Consider the following 24,801-nt stretch of genomic DNA (forward strand, 5'->3'; position numbering starts at 1 on the left):
CCACCTCCTTGCCTCTCTCCAATCTTTCACTCTACTTTTCTATTTTGATTCCTTCTTCAGCCCTATACCATCCATCACCTCCTAGCTTCTCACTTCATCCCTCCTCCCCTACCCACCTGGCTTCACATATCACCCAAACTTTATTCCTTCCCTCTTCCCCGCCCCCCCCCCACCCACCTTCTTATTCCATCCTCTTTTCCCATTCCAGTCTTGAAGAAGGGCCTTGGCCCAGAACATCAACTGTTTATTCATGTTCATGGATGCTGCCAGACCAGAGTTCCTCCAGCATTTTGTGTATGTTGCTCTGGATTCCCAGCATCTGCAGAATCTCGTGCTTAGGACAACAAAGTGTGGTCACAGTCACAGGAGAAAAGGAGTGGCGATGTGACGGACTAGGCCACGTTCAAGCTTTCAATGAATACACCACGGTTGTCACAGATTTTATAAAGATACTCATGCACAAGCATGCCCCAAGATCATTCAGAGTCTTCCCCAACCAGAAGCCTGGATGAACTAAGAGATTTGCAATCAACAGAGAGGATTAGATGACGTTCAGAACTGGTGGTCCAGGAAAGTACAGAGGCCCTAGGAAACCATCTCACATGCAAAGTGGCAATTTCAGACCAAACCTTAATCACAGAAGAATATTCAACAGCTGTGGCAGGGCTTGAATGCCATCTCCTCCTACAAAGGAAAACCAAACTACATTAATGACAAGGTTTCTTTCCTAGATTAGCCTTTTATATGGACTTTGACTGACTGAACATGGAGGTACCTTCATGAACTCCCAAACCATGCGATTTCAATCTGAGGCTGACATGAGAGCATCCTTTAGGAGCTTTGCTTCACTGGAAACGTCTGGCCCAGGTATTGCATCTGGCTGAATATTAAAGACCTGTGCTAATCAATTGGCTGGAGTATTTACAAACATCTTCAACCACTCACTTCAGCAGTCTGCGGTGCCCAAACTACTTCTAAGAGATTTCAAATCATACCGGCGCTCAAGAAGAATGTGGTAGATTTTCTCGCTGTGGCTGGCCACAGCTGACAAAAGACTCCAATACGGGTTCATGTTGGCATAATTATACTGTGATGAGATGCCTTGATGAGGATGGTTTGGACCCAGATACAGGATATCCAAAGCAAGGATTGAGACATGGTACAGAAATGGATTGAGAACTGAGCACAAAATAAAAACTCGATGAAATCACTAGCAGGGCGTTTGATTAAGCAGTGAACCTCAGTTCAGCTGTTTCCTAAAAACTCAATTCTTGGCACCCAAAACATGATTGCCAATTAGTGGGGCCATCCTGAACCATTAAAGGGACTGTGCCAGCTATCTGTACCCTGGGGAGTTAGTGCATCTAAATCCTGGAAACTGGTGCAGTTGGGAGTGTCTCATAACTTTGAACCTTTCCCTACAGCCAACTCCTTACAGCTCTGGCTGCTCAGAGAGGTGGTGATGGTAATCACAGATGAGATCCAGATCTAAGATGTCTCATTTAGGCACCCAACACCTCTCCTTGCACCCAAATCCTGCCCAGACCACAAGGCATTGCCGAAAAATCTTGAGCAGTACCAAGGGGCTGGTGCAGACAGCTCTTGATTTAGAGATGTGGAAGGTGGGATTGAACTTTAGGGTCTTAGGGAACTGCAAAGTGCAAGCCACCGGGTTTGCTTTCCTCAGGATTTTGCAGGGTCCAAAGAACTTAGGTGCCAGTTTTCTGGCTTCCACCTGGAGAGGGAGATCATGAGTGGAGAGCCAGAGCTGTAGCCCAGGCTGTAAGGCAGGTTCCTGAGTTCTCCTTAGTGCAAGGGGTTTAGATGTGGTGGAGCTTGCTAGGTGTGTTCAGGAAGGTTTCCTGACCCAATATTTAGATAAGCCAACTAGAGGAGAGGCTGCACTTGATCTGGTATTGGGAAGTTAACCTGGTCAGGTGTCAGATCTCTCGGTGGGAGAGCATTTTGGAGGTGTGATCACATCTCCTTTACTATAGCACTGGAGAGGGATAGGAACAGGCAATTCAGGCAACATTTAATTGAGGTAGGGGAAATATGATGCGATTAGGCAGGAATTTGGGAGCATAAATTGAGAAATGCTCTCAGGGAAATGCACAGCAGAAATGTGGCAAATATTCAGGGAATATTTGTATGGCATTCTGCATAGGTATGTTCCATTGAGGCAAGGAAAGGGAAGTAAAAGAACTATGGTATACAAAGGACATGGAAGATCTAGTTAAGAAGAAAAGCTTACAAAAAGTTCAAGAAACTAGGTACCATTAGAGCTCCAGAAAATTACAAGTTTGCCAGAAAGGAGCTTAAGAATTAAATTAGGAGATCTAGAAGGGGCCATGGGAAAGCCTTGGTGAGCAAGATTAAGGAAAACCCCAAGGCGTTCTATAGGTATGTGAAGAGCAAGAGGGTGAGCTGTGTGAGAATAGGACCAAACAGGTATAATAGTGGAAACACGGACATGGAGTCAGAGGTGGTAGCGGAGGTACATAATGAATAGTTTCAGTATTCACCAGCTAAAAGGACCTTGGCATTTGTGGGGACAACTTACAGTGGACTGAAATGTTTAAGTGTGTAGACATTAAGAAAGAGGATGTGCTGGAGCTTTTTGAAAAGTAATAAATTAGATAAAGTCATGGGGATTGGACAAGATATACTCCAGGCTACTGTAGGAAGTGAGGGAGGAGTTTGCTGAGCCTCTTGCGATCATCAATAGGGATGCGAGAAGGTTGTTCCCTTGTTCAAGAGAGGGAGTAGAGATAACCCAGGAAATTGTAGACCAGTGAGTCTTAATTCAGTAGAGGGCAAGTTGTTGGAGAAGATCCTGAGAGGCAAGATTTAGGAGCATCTGGAGAGACATAATCTGATTAGAGATAGGCAGCAAGGTTTTGTCAAGAGCAGGCTGTGCCTTACAAGCTGAATGAATCCTTTGAGGATGTAACTAAACACATTGATGAAGGTAGAGCAGTGGATCTGGTGTATGGATTTCAGTAAGGCATTTGATAAAGTTCCCCATGCAAGTTCCCCATTCAGAAAGTAGGGAGGCATGGGATCCAAGGAGACCTTGCTTTGCTGATAAAGAATTGACTTGCTCACAAAGGCAAAGGGTTCATTATAGATGGTTCATATTCTGCATGGGGGACAGTGACCAGTGGTGTTCTGCGGGGATCTGTTCTGGGACCCCTCCTCTTTGATTTTTATAAATGAGCTGGATGAGGAAGTAGAAGGGTGGGTTAGTAAGTTTGCTGATTACACAAAGGTTGGGAGTGTTGTGGACAATGTGGGGAGTTATCAGAGGTCGCAGATGGACTTCAACCCAGATAAGTGTGAAGTGGTTGATTTTGTTAGGTCATATTTGAAAACAGAATATAGTATTACTAGTAAGACTCTTGGCAGTATGGAGGATCAGAGATATCTTGGGGTCCATGTTGATGGACACTCAAAGCTGTTGTGCAGGTTGACAGCATTGTTAAAAAAGCAAATGGTGTGTTGGATTTCATCAACCGTGAGATTGAGTTCAAGAGCTGTGAAGTAATGTTAAATCTATACAAGATCTTAGTCAGACCCCACCTGGAGTACTGTGTTCAGTTCTGGTCTCCTCACTACAGGAAAAATTTGGGTACTACAGAGAGTGCAGAGGAGATTTACAAAGGATGTTGCCTGGATTGGGGAGCATGCCTTACAAGAATGGGTTGAGTGAATTTGGCTTTTTCTCCTTGGAGCTATGGAGGATAGGAGGTGACCTGACAGAGGTGTACAAGATAATGAGAAGCGTTGATCATGTGAATAGCAAAAGGCTTTTCCCCAAGGCTGAAATGGCTAACGCAAGGGGGCATTGTATTAAGGTGCTTGGAAGTAGGTACAGAGGGGATGTCAGAGGTAAGTTTTCCCACACAGAGAGTAGCGGGTGCATGCAATGCACTGCTGGCAGCGGTGGTGGAGGTAGATACAATGGGGTATTTTAAGAGACTCTTAGGTAGGTACATGGAGTTTAGAAAAATAGAGGGCTATCCAGTTTCTAGAGTAAGTTACATGGTCAGTACGGCATTGTGGGCCAAAAGGCCTGTAATGTACTGTAGATTTATATGTGCTATGTTCAATTCACCTTGGTCTCTGCCTTTCAGGTAGAGGCCAGTAAAATCAGTCCACTTCTGACTGCAGCACTGGATGAGATCTTCTTGTGAAGGGACCCCACCCTCAGTCTCCTGTTCCGGAAAGAGGTGCGGTGTAAGCAAACAGGCACTCCAACAGTGACATTCTGTGCAGCAAATGCTGTAAGGTGTTATGGGCGATGTCTGCCGACACCAAGTGGTTACACCACTCATCAGGTCTTTGAGGCCAGGCACCTTTGGGTATGTTCCAAATCTGACCTCTCACACCTTACTAAAATTAAAGAATAAAGCACATTGGCTATTCCCGGCTCCTTGTCTTGATTTTGATGAATTTAATGTTTTGGAGTTACAAAACGTAACAATAGCAACAAGTTAATTAAAAAAAAAAATTGGTGATGACTACCTACCTGTTGAACTTTGCACTTGTCTGAGTTCCGGGGTAAATGGCACTGGCAAAGCTCACTGACGACTTGCTGGTGGGGCAATGAAACTGAATACTTTGTTAATCACACTTGTGCTGGTAAACAATCACCACAAATAATAACCTGTAGCTTCCCTTTGAAAGGCAATATGATGTGACAGAACCAAGGCGAGGCAGGGCAGCAGGCTCATCACCCAGAGCTAGAAAGACCCTATGTTCGATCGATTCAAACAATAGGCCAATTTGGAGAGGTCGGGTACAGTCCAATCAGGGTGGTGTGGTCCAGGAACCAGAGCATATCGAAGCAGCAGAACCCAATGTTTGGACGATGATTTCAGCATCAGGCCGGATTGAAAAGGTCAGCATGTCAGGGCCCCCAAGGTGAGGGATGGGCCAGTTTACCTCGCTGTTCTCTGATGTTTGCTCAGCGTGCTTGATGCTCTTTTTTCAAAAAAAAAGTTATTTTGAGTCCTGTAAGGAGATAAATCTCAAGGTTGTAAAATGTATACATACTTCAAACTTTAGAGCACAGCATGTCCTTTCTTCAAAAGGGAAAGTGACGTTCTAGTTTTTTTTAAAAGAAGCAGTGAGATGTTAGCGTTTTTAGGGAAGTGCAGCAAGACAGTAGAGTTTAAAAAAAAGACAAAATAGAGAAAATTCGCAGGTTCATAAACAGTGAGTACATGGTGATAATAATAAATAAAAAGCAGAAATGGCTGGCAACATTGGAAAGAAAGATACAATTGGTTGCACAAAAGATAACCGGGGAGATATACTGAACTGATTGGACAATATTGCAAAGTAAATAGAATAACTGATGAGAAACAAATGCCATTTTTGCTGAGTATATTGAGGGGAAGAGCATACAGTTCAAAGCATTCAAAAATGTTGAATGCTCTTCCCCCAAATGTACTCAAATATATTCAAAATGGCTCTTACCGGGAGCACAACTCACATTTAAAAGAGTAGTTGCAATCACTATCAATGGAAACAGCAGTCAGAGTCACAATTGAGCTTCAGTCAGGAATGAAAGCGAATGGAATTGCAGAAACCAGCCTGCCCACACAGATTGTGTCATCATCATGGCATACACCAGCCCAAGGCAGGTTTAAAGGCATTACCTGCCGAAAATGCAACAAGGTAGGACACATACAAAGAGCGAGTCAGGGAAACAAATAAATGGATTGCACAGGGATGAGAAAAAGATAAAAAGTCAAGTTGCATTGACAACAATAACACTATGTTTGCTGTTAATTAAAAAAAATGGTGAGAGTGACACAGGAATAGGTAGCCTTGGGATTTACAAAGTGAAAACTACCAGGAGGCAAGTAATATGTTTACACCAGAAGTGAACAGCAGTTCCAGAAAAAGGAATTGGACACTGGCTTGGCTGTTCAGTCATTCCACAAATTAAGTCTGAATGGCATTTCAAGATATTGAACTAAAGCCTGCAGATATCCAACTAAGAACCTAAACTGGAGAAAAGGTAACTCCTGTGGGAACGATATTTGTAACAGTGAAATAAAACAAGGAGGTTCAATGTTTCACTCCTGGAAAAGCAGTCCTGTTGATGGACAATAGGGATGATCAAAAGTGGGTACTCAAAGTTTAAGGACAGAACTGGACCACTCTCCTACACAGTGGAGATTGTGTCTTATATCATCCAGGGGGACACATCATCTTGAGGAGAGTGGAGTCAATTGTCAGAGAAGAAAGGCATCCACGGTTGTCAGAACCACTTCCTGCAATCCCAGAGTCAATTCCTACAACCACCACCGAGGAGGACCCAGAAACCGGAGATTATTTCACAGCCACAAGTCTCATTTGCCAAGCAGAGTAACTCCCTGCTCCATTGTTAGAAAGGCACTACCCCACAAGAGTAAGAAATCCATCACAGTGATTAAACCTTTAGGTAAGAATAGGACAATTTAAAATTGACTATGCTGTGGTTATCTATATCGTGTACGGTAAAATGTATGTGTGGCACACATTTTTACACCACCACTCCACGTGCTCATCTTGCTAAAAGTAAAGAATGAAGTAATGAAGTACACACATTACTCCCAGCTCTGTGTTTTCCTTTTCATTAGCTCTGTCTCAAACTTACAGGAAACAGGAAGGACACAAATCAGTCCTCATGGAGGGATCTGTGGTGGAAAGAGTGAGCAGCTTCAACATCTGACGATCTATCGTAAGCCAAACCCTGATGCAGTCAGGCAGAAAGACTGGTGGCTATACAGTCAGCCCTCCTTATCCGCGAGGGATTGGTTCCGGGACCCCTCGCAGATACCAAAAAACGCAGATGCTCAAGTCTCTTATTCAACCCGTCTCAGTGCGATGGACATTAGGACCCGGTAGCGGAGCTCTGATCCGTAGTGTTTCTGTTCACGAAAATAATCACAATCATGATTGAAAATAAAGTGGAAACAATAAAGCGAACGAAACGCCATCGCTCATTAGAAAAGCGTTAGGCTATAGTCGGTCAACGATCGGAATAATTTTAAAGGATAAAGTTAGAGGGGCCCTGCCCCGATGAAAGCTACAATTATTACTGAGCAACGGAGTTAATTATTGGGCTTTGGGGTTTTGGGTTTTTGCTCCTCCACATCAACCCGGCACAGATGGACAGCATGCTCGGTAGTGATCTGTCACTGGATCACCTGGTGCTGAAACATGTTTCTTAAGTGTTTTATATGCATAGAAAGGTATAGCATATACTATATACTAAGACAAACATTTGACTTACTGACACTAAATAATACTGGATGTGTCTGTTCCAACTTACTTCGTAAGAGAACTTCCAGTTTTCTTTCGATCCCAATCCACAATAACCTACACACATCCTCCCGTATACTTTAAATCATCTCTAGATTACTTATAATACCTAATAAAATGTAAATGATATGTAAAATAGTTGTTATACTGCATTGCTTAGGGAATAATGACAAGAAAAAAGTCTATACATGCTTGAACAACAAGTGCTGGAAGAGCACTTCCGGGTTTTCTCGATTCGTGGTTGGTTGAATTCGCTCATGCAGAACTCGCGGATAAGGAGCGTCAACTGTACTTCATTCGAGGTTTGAGAATATTTAGCATGTCACCAAAGACCAGCAAATTTCTACACATGCACTGTATGATGGAGAGCATTCTGACTGGTTGTATCACCACCTCGTACGGAGATTCTAACGCACAGAATCAAAAGAGACTTCACAGGGTATAGACTCAGCCAGCTCCATCACGGGCACAAGACTCGATATCACAAGGCACTGCCTCAAGAAGGCAGCATCCATCATGAAGGACACTCGCCACCCTCACATATGCCATCTTCTCATTGTCATCATCACTGAGAGAGAGAAGCCTGGAGTCTCAAATTCAGTGCTTAATGTTTTAAAAGCAGCTCACTTCCCTCTGCCATCATATTTCTGAATGGACCATGAACACTTAGTTTTTGGACAATTATAGTACTTTTTTATTACCTTGCACTGTACTGCTGCCACAGAATTAAGACATAATGTAATAAACCCGATTCTGATTTTGACCCCTACACTACTGTCACTTATCTTCTGATTTACTGTCTTTGTACACAGATTCCAACATGCTTTAACTTTAATGCAGTGTTTAATATTGTTGTTTGTAATTGTTTGATAAAGAATCACTTATTTGCTGGGAAAATATTATGGAAACACATTAGTTGTTGAGTGCACTACAATCTTGTACAAGTACCATAGAATCGTTAGCACTATACCACAATTGTAGCGCAGCAGGAAGAACTGTGGGAATGACTTGTTAGAGTTCACACAGTTTCTTAATGTTCTTAACCGTAGTTTGGTTTGTTCATTATAACGTCTTAACCACAATTTCTAAGCATTTTTTTGGCAGTTATCTAATATCATGTGGACAAGTGATTTTACTTGTCCACACAAAGATAATGACCACTATTAACAAAATGAAAGATGTCAGCGTTGAAACAGATGTCGGGAATGAAGACCTCATTCAGATACTATATGCATGTGGTCTAGTTGGCTGTCCCCACCCTTTCAGTCTTATGTTTTACCATTCTCAAAATGATTTTTAAATTTCACTGTCAAGTTCCTTGCAGCCTAATTTTTGGGCTACTGGAGTCATCAAATGTCAAGATGCTGTCAGTGTTTAGTGATGGCCCGAGTGCTGAGGAAGAGATGCAGCAGTATAATGAACAGTTCACTGAGTTTTAATAACTGGACAGGAGATAATAAATGCTAGGCTAAAGGGCTGCTAACTGAAACATTCAATCTAAAATCGAATGCTATCACTGCAGCTTGGATGCAGCAACTTAATACCAAATTAATACTGTTCTTTTGCAGTGTCAACTTAAATTTGTAATCATCTTCCCTGGAAAATGAATTAAGGCAAGGAGGGAACATTGCTCTCACTATGCTTTGGTCAAGACTTACCTATACTGAAACAAAGGAAGGCAGTTAAATACAACCACAAATAAACTCTAATCCACTGGAATGTGTGAGATTGCCAACCTCTTTCAACTGCCCACCTGTGAAGGCTTCCAAACGCAATGGCAGAGTCCGTGGTTGTGACAGATACAATATGCGTTTCTGCATAGAATATAATACTGTAGTAAGTGTCTTGGTGCAATGTATACTTGCAATAATCCAAAATGTTTCTCACAACAAATGCTGCCTGACCTGTTGGGTACTTCAGCATTTTGACCCACTGAATTCTTCTGGCAATTTTTGTTTGCTCCAGATTCCAACATCTGAAGTCTCTTATATATAACCATGTAACAATTACAGCACGGAAACAGGCCATCATGGCCCTTCTAGTCTGTGACGAACGCTTACTCTCACCTAGTCCCACTGACCTGCACTCAACCCACAACCCTCCATTCCTTTTCTGTCCATATACCCGCCCAATTTTTTTTAAATGACAAAATCGAACCTGACTCTATCATTTCTACTGGAAGCTCATTCCACACAGCTACCACTTTCTGAGTAAAGAAGTTCCCCCTCGTGTTTCCCCTAAACTTTTGCCCCCTAGCTCTCAACTCACGTCCTCTTGTTTGAATCTCCCCTACCCTCAATGGAAAAAGCCTATCCATGTCAACTCTATCTATCCCCTCATAATTTTAAATACCTCTATCAAGTCCCCCCTCAACCTTCTACACTCCAAAGAGTAAAGACCTAACTTGTTCAACCTTTCTCTGTAACTTAGGTGCTGAAACCCAGGTAACATTTTAGTAAATCTTCTCTGTAATCTCTTTATTTTGTTGACATTGTTCCTATGATTCGGTGACCAGAACTGTACACAATACTCCAAACTAGGCCTATCCAATGCCTTGTACAATTTTAACGTTACATCCCAACTCCTATACTCAATGCTCTGATTTATAAAGGCCAGCATACCAAAAACATTCTTCACCACCCTATCCACATGAGATTCTACCTTCAGGGAACTATGCACCATTATTCCTAGATCACTCTGTTTTACTGCATTCCTCAATGCTCTACCATTTACCATGTATGCCCTATTTTGATTAGTCCTACCAAAATGTAGCACCTCACACTTATCAGCATTAAACTCCATTTGCCATCTTTCAGCCCACTCTTCTAAATGGCCTAAATCTCTCTGCAAGCTTTGAAAACCTACTTCATTATCCACAACGCCACCTATCTTAGTATCATCTGCATACTTACTAATCCAATTTACCACCCCATCATCCAGATCATTAATGTATATGACAAACAACATTGGAACCAGTACAGATCCCTGAGGCACACTACTAGTCACCGGCCTCCAATCTGACAAACAGTTATCCACCCATACTCTCTAGCATCTCCCATCCACCCACTGTTGAATCCATTTTACTACTTGAATATTAATACCTAACAATTGAACCTTCCTAACTAACCTCCCATGTGGAACCTTGTCAAAGGCCATTCTGAAGTCCATATAGACAACATCCACTGCTTTACCCTCGTCAACTTTCCTAGTAACCTCTTCAAAAAATTCAATAAGATTTATCAAACATGACATTCCACGCACAAATCCATGTTGACTCTTTCTAATCGGACCCTGTCTATCCAGATAATTATATATACCATCTCTAAGAATACTTTCCATTAATTTACCCAGCACTGACATCAAACTTATAGGCTGATAATTGCTAGATTTACTCTTAGAACCCTTTTTAAACAATGGAACCACATGAGCAATACGCCAATCCTCCAGCACCATGCCCATTTCTAATAACATTTGAATTATTTCTGTCAGAGCCCCTCCTATTTCTACACTAACTTCCGTCAAGGTCCTAGGGTATATCTTGTCAGGATCTGGAGACTTATCCACTTTTATATTCTTTAAAAGCACCAGTACTTCCTCTTCTTTAATCATCATTGTTTCCATAACTTCCCTACTTGTTTCCCTTACCTTACGCAATTCAATATCCTTCTCCTTAGTGAATACCGAAGAAATGCAATTGTTTAAAATGTCCCCCATCTCTTTTGGCTCCATACATAGCTGTCCACTCTGATTTTCTAAGGGACCAATTTTATCCCTTACTATCCTTTTGCTATTAATATAACTGTAGAAACCTTTTGGATTTATTTTCACCTTACTTGTCAAAGCAACCATGTATCTTCTTTTAGCTTTTCTAATTTCTTTCTTAAGAATCTTCTTACATTCTTTATATTCCTTGAGCACCTCATTTACTCCATGCTGCCTATACTTACTGTAGATATCTCTCTTTTTCCTAACTAAGTTTCCAATATCCCTTGAAAACCATGGGTCTCTCAAACTTTTAACCTTTTCTTTCAACCTAACAGGAACATAAATATTCTGTACCCTCAAAATTTCACCTTTAAATTACCTCCATTTCTCTATTACATCCTTCCCATAAAACAAATTGTCCCAATCCACTCCTTCTAAATCCTTTCACATCTCCTCAAAGTAAGCCTTTCTCCAATCAAAAATCTCAACCCTGGGTCCAGTCCTATCCTTCTTCATAAATATATTGAAACTAATGACATTGTGATCACTGGACCCAAAGTACTCCCCAACACATACCTCCATCACTTGACCTATCTCATTCCCTAACAGGAGATCCAACACTGCCCCTTCTCCAAACCATCCAGCCCTTTTACAATATGGGCTTCCCAGTTAATGTGTGGAAAATTAAAATCTCCCACAATCACAACCCTGTGTTTACTACAAATATCTGCTATCTCCTTACAAATTTGCTCCTCCACTTCTCGCTCCCCATTAGGTGGTCTATAATACACCCCTATAAATGTTACTACACCTTTTCCATTCCTCAATTCCACTCAAATAGACTCCCTAGACGAGACTTCTAATCTATCCTGCCAGGACACTGCTGTAATATTTTCTCTGACAAGCAATGCAACAATTCCCCCTCTTGCCCCTCATATTCTATCACACCTGAAGCAACGAAATCCAGGAATAATTAGTTGCCAATCACACCCCTCCTGCAACCATGTTTCACTAATAGCTACATCATATTTCCAGGTATCAATCCATGCTCTAAGCTCATCCACCTTTCTTACAATGCTCCCAGCATTAAAATAGATGCATTTAAGAAATTCTCCACCTCTTACTCTCTGTTTACCCTAACAGTGCAAACAACCTTACTATCTTCCTTTTCTTCCTTCTCCCCTACATCTTCGGTCTGAGCACTCCCTTTCTCCATCACCTGCCTATCCTCCCTCACACACTGTCTACAAGCTTTCTCTATTTGTGAACTAGCCTCTCTCTCCTAGTCTCTTCAATTTGATTCCCACACCCCCAACCATTCTAGTTTAAAGTCTCCCCAGCAGCCAGCAAATCTCCCTGCCAGGATATTGGTCCCCCTTGGATTCAAGTGCAACCTGTCCTTTTTGTACAGGTCACACCAGCCCCAAAAGAGGCCCCAGTGATCCAAAAACTTGAATCCCTGCCCCTTGCTCCAATCCCTCAGCCACACATTTATCATCCACCCCATTCCATTCTTACTCTCACTGTCGCGTAACACAGGCAGTAATCCTGAGATTACTACCTTTGTGGTCCTTCTGCTCAACTCCCTTCCTAACTCCCTATATTCTCCTTTCAGGACCTCTTCCCTTTTCCTACCTATGTCATTGGTACCTATATGTACCACGACCTCTAGCTCCCCACCCTCCCACTTCAGGATATATTGGACGTGATCAGAAACATCCCGGACCCTGGCACCAGGGAGGCAAACTACCATTCAGGTCTCCTGACTGCATCCAGAGAATCGCCTATCTGACCTCCTAACTATTGAGTCCCCTATTGTTATTGCCCTCCTCTTCCTTTCCTTACTCTTCTGAGCTACAGGGCCGGACTCTGTGCCGGAGGCACAGCCACTGTTGCTTCCCTGAGGTAGGCTGTCCCCCCACCCCCAAACACTACTCAAACAGGAGTACTTATTGTCAAAGGGTAAAGCCACTGGGGTACTCATTAGTACCTGACTCTTCCCCTTCCCTCTCCTAACCGTGACCCATTTTTCTGCCTCCTGTGGCCCTGGTGTGACCACCTGCCTGTAGCTCCTCTCTAGCAACTTCTCACTCTCCCTGACCAGACGAAGGTCATCGAGCTGCAGCTCCAGTTCCCTAACACTGTCCCTTAGGAGCTGCAGCTCAGCGCATCTTGTTTCCAACATAAGGTTTAAACCTTTACAATCTCATCCTGTCCCAGAATGTCTATGCCAAATACACTTGTCCATTGGCAGAAGTGACAGCTTAACAATCCTCGTGAAGACAGAATACATCTTCACACTGAGGACATCCTCCATTGTGTCAGCTGCAATTACAATTGTGCTAAATCAGAGACTCAGAACAGATCTGGCAGCACAGAACTGGACATTTAAGAAGTTTGGTGTATCATCAACAATGTGCACCACCTGATCTGCAACCACTCTGACTTGATCCTTTTACCATCAAACCAGAGGGTAAATCCTGGTTCAATGAAGAGTGCAGAAGAACAGGTTGGAAGCAGCTCTGGGAATATCTACAAATAAGCTGGCTGACTTGAGAAAGTGCAGTGCAGGACTACATACCACTAACCAACAAAAGCAGCCTGAAATAGATAGCTTCACTGAAAACAGATAGGATCCAAGATCAGCAGACCTGCAACATCTCATTGTCAATGATGAATAAGTTTACTGGAGGAGGCAGCTCAAAGACCATTCCTGTTCTCGGCACATGAATGCTGCAGGTAAAGCTGAAGAGTTTCTAACCATTCTTTGTGAAGCACCTTCATGCCATCTACAACAGGCAAGATTTCCTGGGGGACAACAACTTTTATTCCTCGTCCCCATTCCCATATGGCAATCCATGGCCTCCTCCGCTGCCCGTGAGACTGGAGAGAAAACTTTATTCTGTCTGGGTAATCTCCAACCAGACAGCAGTAACATAAACTTTCCTAACTTCTGGTAATTTGAAGCCCCCTTCCCCCACTCCTTTTCCATTCCCAATTCTGGCTCACTTTTTACTCTTCTCTTTTCACCTGCCCATCACCTCCCTCTGGTACACCTCCTCTTTCCCTTTCTCACATCTCCGTTCTCCTATCAGATTCCTTCTTCAGCCCTTTACCTTTTCTGTCCATCGTCTTTCAGCTTCTCATTTCAACCCCTTCCCCACTCACCTAACCTGGCTTCACCCATCCCCTCCCAGCTTGTTCTCCTTCCTCTTCCCCCTCCCCACCCCCAGCTTCTTATTCTGGCTTCTTCCCCCTGCTTTTCTAGTCCTGATGATGGTTCTCAACAACAAACCGACCATTTATTCCCCTCAGCTGATCTACTAAGTTCCTCCAGAGTTTTGTGAGCATTATTCTGTATTTCAAACATCTGTGGAATCTCTTGCATTTCCAACCATATTTAGCCAGAAATTTGATTGAATGGGTGATCAACTCAATTTCCTGAAACGCCCACAACACAGAACCAAATCTTCAGTCCGAAAGACCCACTACACATGATGTCAAGAAATTGCCGAGCATATTAGATACAGCAAAGCTGTGGCAGAAGACAGCATTCCAGGTGCTTGCACCACAGAACTAACTACACTTATGGTGGTCCACTACAGATACATCAACCCAGACTCTCTGTAATGTGCAGGATAAGTCTAAAAGCAGGGAAAATCTAATCAGGGTAATTACAGCCCTATCAGCTTGCTGAAATCAACAAATAGGTGGAATATGTTGTCATCTGTGACAACATGAGGTACTCAATTGCCTACTCTGGTGCACAGTTTGAATATCATCAGGATGATTCAGCTCCAGATCTCAGAGAGCATAGACTGAATTCCAGAGTTGAGGCAAATGTGGTTTCCTTCAACCTCAAAGCAGCATTTGACAGTGTTGGGACAATAAGGAGACCTGATAAAACTGTTGAGATTTGGCAGCACTAAAATATTTCTGTGGCATGAGTCTTATTTGCTCAAAGGCAGATGGTTCTACACATTGAAGTTCATACATGCCAGCCCCAGGACATGACTGCTGGAGCTTTTCAGGAAAGTGGCCTTGGCCCAACCACCTTCAGCTGATTCATTGTTAACCATTCTTTCATCACAAGGCCAGAAGATGGTTGTTGTCTGATAATTGTCCGATGTTGAATTCCTTTCATATCACTTCAGCAAACGCAGTGCCTCATGTGCAACCTGCAGGTTCCGGACAATATTCTGGCATGGCTGACAAGTGGCAATAAAGCTGGAGTAGCAGAGACGTGTAGTTAATTGGGTTGCTGCCTCAATCAAGTTCAGTCCTGACCCTCAGAGCCATCGATGCGGAGTTTGCACATTCTCCCTGTGACCATGTGGTTTTCCTCCAGGTGCTCTCTTCCTTCCCATCTAAAGGCATGCAGATTGGGTCAATTAGTAAGTCCCCCCCCCCCACTACCTTTTATCGTTGTTAGGTTTACCAATAACATGCTGGAGGTCAACTTTGACCAGAAACTAAAATACAAGAGCCAGTCAAAGGCAGAGTATCCTGTAGTGATCACTTCTGACACAGTCATAAAGAGACTCTTCAGCCCATAGCATCCAATTAGATTAATCCCATTTTCCTTCCATACATATTCATCAGATTCTGTCCTCACCTACACACTCAGGGCAATTCTCTGCAACCCATTAGTCTACCTAACTGCTCACCAGACTGGAGCTTCTTGACAAGCCAGTGCGGTCACAGAGAGAACAAAAACTCCACACTGATAGCACCGGGGTTAGCACTGAATCCAGATCTATGGAGCTGTGCAGTGAATCAACTAACTGTCCCTCAGTGCTGCCCACTTCAAAGGACAAGTCAGCAATGTGACGGAATATTCTCCACGTGCCCGGAAGCACACAACTCCAGCAATACTCAACAAGTTTAGCATCATGCAGAACTAGAGATGCAGCTAAAATGTCTTCCCACAAGAAGTCAACCTACTTGACTGGCAGTCCATCTACCTGCCTAACCATCCCTTCCCTCCACCTACACCGTGGAACTGGAGTTACTCACCCAGGATACTCTGAGTTCACCTCCAAAACAGGAAACTATCACAAAACCAAAGGCAGTGAGCTCACAGTAATACCACCGTCTGCAGGTTCACACCAGGTGACACTGTCCTGACTAAAGGGAGATAGTGAATTTGTTCATGAGAAACAAGCTCAGTGCAGACAGCTAAGTGAAAATTACCTCAGAACTCGTTCCTTTGCATTGACAATCTTTTGCATGATAACATATGATTCATGATTATTGTACTCAATGGGGTATGGGAAACCAAGTCTTCTAGGGACTAGGCAGGAAGATAAAATAATGCAGCCAGATTAGATCAGCCAAAATCTTTCTGAATATCAGAGAAGGTTGGAGGGAATGAATAGCCTACTCCTATTTCTAATGCTGCATTGTAACAAGTTTTTTTAAAGAGGAACATCTTAAACCATTCTTCTCTCAGATCTTGAATCCTGTATGAACCCACAGAACAAAGAATTCTGGAAAGGATAGAGTTCTCTTAACACTTATTCTTGCTCATTTCCTTGTTTTGTGCAGGATACATCAGGAGCAGAGCATGTTCATGGAAAGACTCTGAGCAATCATTAGCGATACCAAAGCACATCTGCAAGTGTGCAGCACTGAGACAAAATAAACATAAAATTAATCAAAAATAAAACTAATAGGAAGAATTACATCATGCACCTTGCGTGTCCTCAAAAAGAGGAATTTGATTTTTAAGCATCACTCTGAAAATCATGATGTTACTTCCATAGGTTTCCCAATCAATGGTGTTGCAATGGGAAATGAGGGCGGATCCTGGGATACTCCCCAAGTATTTAACTGGGATGCACCAAATGTTCAGTGAAGCTTCAAGGGCAGCATCATTTCAAGGTGAGTCTGCTAATGCAAGCCATCTTTTTATTCCTTGTACAGACTGGGCAGCAGAGGACTGGAGGGGATTTGATAGAATGGCACAGGAAGAGACAGGTTTTAGACATATTTTGTACTAAGATCCAGATGGAACAGGGAACAAATTCCTTGGTTCCATTGCTTTGGGAAGTGTACAACTAGTTACTTATCAATAGGTCAATGAAGTTTTGATCGTCCACATGTTTATGTTGTGGAACACACAACACGGAAAGGTTTTTTGACCCAGCACATCTGTACCAACCATCGATTCCCACTTACTCTTCCCCATTTTATTCTTCCTACATTCCCGTCGACTCACACCCAATTCTACCACTGGTGTACACAGGGGGCAATTTACAACTCCCATCTTGCACGTCTTTGGGCTGAGGAAAACGTACATAATTGTAGGGTGAACGTGTGAACTTATACACTGCACCTAAACTCAAGGGTCACTCTGGCTCAGTAGAGCTGTGGTGTAGTAATTACGCTAGCTGCATCACTGTGTAGTCTAATTCTAATCAAAGGTACACTCCCTGCATCCCACCACGTCACTGACAGTGTGAACTAATTCCATCTGCTTGCACCTGTTCCAAATGCCCCATAGAAGTTGCTTTCATCTGTTTCTACCATCTCCTGGACAAAGCATTCCTGGCACCTACCAATCTATGTATTTAAAAAAATTGCTTTGTACATCTTTAAACTTTCCATCTAATGTTAAACCTATGCCCTTTAGTGTTTGATCTTTGCATCCTGGGCAAAGGGCTCAGCGGCACTGAATATCTACCTACCTCTCAATGTTATACATTTTTATCAGGTTTCCCTCAGTCTTCAACACTTCAGAAAAACTATCCATGTTTTTTCTCCTTCTGATGCATTTAGAAATGGGACAATTTACTGCCTTTTCCTGGCCACCTGGAGAATGTTGCAGAGGGTTATTTCTGATGTACTTAGGATGAAGGTTTTCTAGATTGGCATTAAGTGCTACACTAATCAAGTCATGTGGAATGGGATAGAATATGGGCTGGAAGTGTTGCTGCTCCGGTCCTTCTTGGTGGTAGAGATTACAATAACCTTGGTTATTTGCTGCAATTTGCTGTAATAGATTATCCTGCAGTTGAAGTCCATCAGTGAGAGTGGAGTGAAGCCAATTGAAGTGGCAAGCAAATCTTCTCATCTTGGTGCTGTTGTCTGAAAGCAGTTGCACTATCCAGGGCTCCAGTCATTATTCCATTATATTTCACTTGAAGCTTGTAAACTTTGGAAAGGATAAGATGGGTCAACATGTGTAGCTGTAACTATGGTAGGTTCCAGACTCTGTTCAATGGCAGGCATTGAAAATGTGAGCTTGCACAGGAAATTTGTTTACAACAGAAATTAAAGTAAGATACTATTGTAGTGTTAACTAGCCTCTGATCCCCTCAAGACTCCACCTTTTGGGGAGGAAGAATCCAGCTGGTAAATTGTTTCCTGTCAGAATAATCTTTCAGTTCCAGCATCATCAGTAAAATGTTTTTGCACTTTATCTGGGAATTCTGTATCTATTTTTACCTGGGGTCCAGAACTCCATGTGTAACTGTCCCAGATTTCACAGAAGTCTGACAAATGCTTTGGACTTCAGTGCGTGCCTTTAGAACTAAATTCTATTGCTTTGTTTTGCTTTTGTCATGGCTTCACTAATAGATACTGTTTCCGTATCTAGTCATCAGTTAATTACACATTTTCAAGGAATATGTGGCTTCCTTGTTTTTTTTATTATGTGTATAACCTCAGATATCAAAATGAAAATCCTTACCCCAATAGCACACCCCATCAGAAAGTTCTTGTTTTTTTCTGTACTTTTCCACTTTCCGTTTCAAAAGTAAACACAATTTGATAATACTGTTAAATTTTGAAATAGTTTCCAAAATAATAAAGATGAGATATGAAAACAAGCTAACAAAGTGGATAGTAAAAGCTTCTTCAAATATGTAAAACTCAAGAGAAGAGAGTGGATATAGGACTACTAGAAAATGAGGCTGAAGATAAAATAATGGGTGACAAGTAGATGACAGATAAACTAAATGAGTATTTTGCACCAGTCTTCACTGTGGAAGCTACTAGCAAATTGCCAAGTGTTGAAGGGTGTGAGGGAAGTGAAGTGAGTGCAGTTACTATTACAAGGAAGAAGGTGCTCAAAAAGCTGAAAGACCCAAGGGTACGCAAGTTACCTGGTCCAGATGAACTGCATACTAGGGTTCTGAAAGAGGTAGCGGTAGAGATTTTGGAGGCATTAGCAATGATCTTTCTAAAATCATTGGAGTCTGTCATGGTGCCAGAGGACTGGAAAATTGCAGATATCTCTCCTTTCTTAAAGAGTGGAGTAAGGCAGCAGAAAGGATATCATGGACTAGTTAGCCAGAACTCAGTGTTTGGAAAGATGTAGGAGTTAATTGTTAAGGATGAGCTTATGGGATACTTGGAGACACAGGACAAGATAGAACAAAGTCAGCATGGTTTCCTTAAGGGAAAACCTTGCCTGACAAATCTGTTGGAATTCTTTGTAGAGATTACTCGTTGGATAGTTAAAGGGGATGCAGGGTATGTTGTATATTTGGACTTTCAGAAGGCCTTTGACAAAAAGCCCATGGTATTACAGAAAAGTTACTAACAAGGTTAGACCATCGTATGATTGGTAGGAGGGAATAAAAGGATCCTTTTCTGATTGGTTGGCTGCCAGTATGTAGCAGTGTTCCACAGGGCTCGGTATTGAGAACACTTCTTTTTATGCTGCATATCAATGATTTTGACAATAGAATAGATTGCTTTGTTACCAAGTTTGCAGATGATATGAAGATTGGTGGAGGGGCAGGTAGTGTTGTGGGAACAGGTAGGCTGCAAAGGACTTGGATTAGGAGAATGGACAAGTGAGGCAAATGAAATACAATGTTGGAAAATGCATGGTTATGCACTTTGGTAGTAGAAACAAATGTGCAGACTAGACAGGGAGAAAATCCAAAAATCTGAGATGCAAATGGACTTGGGAGTCCTTTTGCAGAACACCCTAACAGTTAATTTGTAGGTAGAGTCATTGGTGAGGAAGGCAAATGCAATGTTAGCATTAATTTCAAGGGGTCTTGAATACAGGAGCAGGGATGTGATGATGAGTGTCTATAAGGAACTGATGAGACCACACCAGTATTTGAGCAGTTTTGGGCTCCTCATCTAAGAAAAGATGTGTTGGCATTGGCAAGGGTTCAGAGCAGATTCACAAGGATAGTTCTAGGAATGAAAGGGTTATCATATGAGGAAAATTTGATAGCTTGGGTCTGTACTCACTGGAATTTAGGGTGGGGGGGTGATCTCATTGAAACCTTTTGAATGTTGAAAGGCCTAGACAGAGTAGATGTGGAAAGAATATTTTCCATGGTGGGGGTATCTAGGACAAGAGAGCACAGCCTCAGGATGGAGGGGTGCCCATTTAAAACAGTACAGGGAAATTTCTTTAGTCAAGGGGTGGTGAATTTGTGGAACTTATTACCATGGGCAGTTGTGGAGGCCAGGTCATTGGGTGTATTCACGGCAGAGTTTGATAGGACACAGCATCAAAAGTTACAGGAAGAAGGCTAGGATATGAAGCTGAGAAGGGGGAAAAAAAAGGACCAGCCAAGATTGAATGGTGAGACGGACTTGTTGGGCCAAATGGCCTAATTCTGCTCCTGTGTCTTATGGTCTTAAATTTACAAATGCGAGGAATACTCTCAGTAAATTTCTTCTTGCACCTAAGGCATTATGATTAATTAATGATAAAACAACAAAGGAAAGTTTGTGGCATTAGAATGCATTCCATTGTATCATTTTAGGCTTCTCTCAATTGTTTTTCCAGTATTGGCAAAGTTTACAGGGACCAGCATTTATTGTTCATTCTATCTATTCTCGAGTTCATGGTGAGATGCAGCCTAGAAATGTTGCAGTCCTTCTGATAAAGCTATACTTACAGTGCTTTCAGAGATGGAGACCAGTGACAATATATTTCCAAATTAGGATGGTGTACAACTTGACAGAAAACTAAAGGTGCTGCCCCTTTCTCTGTATTTGCCACTCTTGAACCCTATTGGATGATTACAGGTTTAGCATAAAGGCATCATGGTTGAGGACAATCTGTATGCAGGGTGTTGCAGTTAAAGCAGGGACAATGCGATGTGACAAGGCCAGGAGAGATAGATTGCCCACAATGCTACAGGTCCAACTACTAGCCCCAACATGCAAATAATGCTTATAATTATTTCTACAGCTTAGCACATGAATGTCAGTGCATAAATAGCACACAGAACATTATGATTATTAAAACATTAGTTTATGCAAAGTTTGGTGCTCTGACCTCATGGGGAATGCTTGGAATGGGAAGCGCTCTGTTCCCAGTCACTGCCAAGTATTACTGTGGATACTCCAATGCAGGGATTTCTAGTTAGCTAAAATTAGTCTTCTTTTCTTTACAGCTTATTAATTTGAATAATTGATCTTGCTTTGAACATTATTTAAGCTAAGCTGAAGGACAGCTAGATACTAATCCAGAAACCATGCTCCCGAGGCATTTTTCAGTTTGCTAAGGCAAAAATGGAAAACATTGAGAGTCACTGGGGCAGAATGCTCAGGACCAATGCTTTCTATTAACAGTAACTCTACAAAACATCTACCTTTCTCACAAATAGTGAACACAGACAACTCAGTGTAACGCCATTTCATTTGTTTCTTTAGGTTCTGCATAATGAAGTTCACCTTGTTTCTGGGCTTTGTGGTGGGGCCTATTCTGATTGTAGCCTCTGACTACACATTCAGATCAACTCTAGATGAAGAATGGAAGAACTGGAAATTACAGTACAATAAGCACTATGCAAAGGTAAAACAGAATTTCTCAGACTAAACTCTGACAGTCTATGTCAGGAGGGGGATGGAGGGAAGGAGGGCAACCCATGTAGTCTCTTTCTAAACAGTTCATCAACGACCACCTTATTGAATTGTACGGCCCTCATTTCCCCATTCGCCACTGATCTAACATCCTACTTTCCCATTGCTGCTGTTTACTGCAGTGTCAGCCTGCCACACTGTCAAAACAAGCACTCCCAGCTACACTAATGAATCAAAATCAAGCTGCATTATGAACAAACCTTGGTCTGTTCATGATGATCATCTCCTAAATGCCTTTACATACCATGCAACCCCAGTGGCGTGATTAAAGGCAAGTTCTACCTGATAGTTGAAGGAGGGCTCACAGATGGTGTTGCAGCATAATCTGAAGCAGGCCTGCACTGGAGCAGTTCAACATATAAATAAACTGAGCTGCTGGCTGCCAGCAAGGGAATTAGATGGGGTTGGAATTGAGGAAAAAAGAATGAGAGGGAGTGACAAAATGTTCGAGGATTTGTGTTGGGAAAGGAGCGTGTTGGAGGAGAAGAGTATGGTGGTGAGAGGGAATGGAAGGGTCATGCTAGTGGGCAGGTGGTGATGTGGAAGTAAGTGATTCTTGGTGGAAGAGAAGCTGACAACATTGAATTAATCATAAATGCTGTCATTATGACTTCTGTACAGAGCCGCAGATGAAGGATAGATTGCTGGAACTATCAAAGTACTTTCAAATGCATAACCAAAATCACAACTACAGCAGTCTGAACTTGTACTACAATGTTCAGATTTTAGGTGACTCTTGCCTGTGCTGCAATTGGTCATCAACAATTCACATGGCTGTGTTAAAAAGCAGGCTAATAAATGGCAGGACCTTGGCAGTGTTAATATACAGAAACACCTTTGAGTGCAAGCCCATGGTTACCAGTAAGTGGCAATATAGGTGGAAAAGGGAGGGAAAAGGGCATTTAGTATGGTTGCCAAGGCACTGAGGACAAGATCTGGGATGTAACATTAAAACTGTACAAAACATTGATTTGTTTATCGTATACAGTTCAGATTGACACACCACAAAGGATATGATAAGTTTCCTCTTCACCACCCCCCCAACACAGAGTGACAAACTCCCAGTGGCCACGTCATTAGGTACATCCTGTATCTAATAAAATGGCCATTGAGTGTATGTTTGAGATCTTCTGCAACTGTAATGCCTTCACTTCAAAGCTTTAACAAATTGAGCATTCAGAGATGTTCTTCTGCACACTTCCGTTGTTACATGTGGTTATTTGAGTTACTGCCACCTTCAGTCAGCTCCAACCAATTTGGCCATTCTATGCTAATCTTTCTCATTAATAAGATGTTGTTGCCCACAGAATGCAACTCACTAGATTTTTTTTTGGTGTTTGCACTTTTCTCAGTAAACTCAAGATTGCTGTGCATGAAAATCCCAGGAAACCAGTTTCCGAGATACTAAAACACCCTGTATGGTACCAACAACCATTCCATGGTCAATATCACTTTCCTCCCCATTCTAATGTCCGATCTGAACTACAACTGAACCTCATGACCGTGTCTTCAGGCTTTTATGCATTGACTTGCTGCCACATGATGGGTGGATTACATTATTTGCATTAAAGAGCAGGTGTACCTAATAACATAGCCACTGAGTGCTAGAGCAAGTTGTGAAGGCAGATACCATTACAACTTTTAAAGGGTATTTGGACAGGTATTGGGAAAGGGCTAGAGGGATATAATCCAATACAATCAAATTGGATTAATGCAGATAAACAACTCAACAAGTCTGCTGAAATGGCCCAGGGCAGTACTGTATATCTCTGATGCTGCCATTGGTGAGTTTCAGTGTAAACATCCTAGCAGTGACCATTAGCCAGAAACTCAACAGTACCAGTCACATAAATACCATAATCACACAGGGATGGGTGCTCTGCAGTGAGTAACGCATGGGCTTTTCTCTGTCTACTACACAAAAATCACAATGTGTCTGGATGAGTACAGCTTCAACATTCACGCTGACATTGTCTTGGATAAAGCAGTCTATTTGATGGGGATCACACTGACTACACTCCACATTTGTTTTCCCTAACACAGTACACAGCGGCTTCAGTGTGTGGCATCTGAAAACAGGGACAGCATTTACTACTTCAACTACTCTGACAAGCACTTAGCAAGCCCCTGATGCCCCCCACCATCATAAAGATTAAAGAAAGGAAATGCATGGGAACACCAGCACAACAGGTTCCCCTCCAAATCACACACCATGCTTTTTCTACTCCATGGTGTTTTACATTTCTACACCAGTACAAATGGTGTTTCTACTCCATCACAACACAGCAGGGCCAAAATCATGAAACACACTGTAAACAGTGCAGTAGAAGCACCTTCACATGGACTGCAATGATTCAGAGAGACAGCTTAGCCCAGGTTTTTTACCCCCCAATCAATTAGGATATTTAATGTCAGAGAAATGTATACAATATACATCTTGAAATTCTTTTTCTTCGCAAACATCCATGAAAACAGAGGAGTGCCCCAAAGATGGAATGACAGTTAAATCTTAGAACCCCAAATTCCCTCCAACTCACCCCTCCCAAACACAAGCAACAGCAAAGCAAGGACCCCCCCACCCCACCAGCAAAAGAGCATCGGCAACCCCCACTGAGTACTCCAGTGTTCAGCAAAGCATCAATAAAGACACAGACTTGCAGTACCCCAAAGACTACTCGTTCACCCGGTATTTGACATACCACAGCCTCTCTCTCTAATAAGGGAAAAAGAGGTATCCCCATTTGGGGCAATAAATGTTGCCCTCACCATTTGTGCCCACATCCTGAGAAATAAATAAATGAAGCACAGGACATCTATCATTTCTGGTAGCAATACCATTTTGTAGTTATCTCCCAGGTTACATGCATCATCAGTACCTGAGCCTGTGGCTTCAAATGTTATATCATGACAGTGTGAATCCATCAAAAGAGT

General features: G+C 42.3%; 1 protein-coding gene across 2 annotated transcripts in view; it reads left to right on the top strand.

The window, feature by feature from the left end:
- The window catches only part of LOC132405837 (procathepsin L-like), a 66,464-nt gene that overhangs the window by 20,909 nt on the left and 20,754 nt on the right, over positions 1–24,801 (top strand). For both annotated transcript variants that reach the window (XM_059990828.1, XM_059990827.1), the window contains 2 exons: positions 16,791–16,908; positions 21,661–21,802. In XM_059990828.1, the coding sequence (XP_059846811.1) occupies positions 21,671–21,802 (132 nt within the window). In that variant the 5' untranslated portion in view covers positions 16,791–16,908; positions 21,661–21,670. Of the gene's footprint in view, positions 1–16,790; positions 16,909–21,660; positions 21,803–24,801 lie in introns of those variants that run through there.

The sequence above is a fragment of the Hypanus sabinus genome, chromosome 16 (genome assembly GCF_030144855.1).
Source record: "Hypanus sabinus isolate sHypSab1 chromosome 16, sHypSab1.hap1, whole genome shotgun sequence".
In the NCBI taxonomy this organism is placed as follows: Eukaryota; Metazoa; Chordata; class Chondrichthyes; order Myliobatiformes; family Dasyatidae; genus Hypanus; species Hypanus sabinus.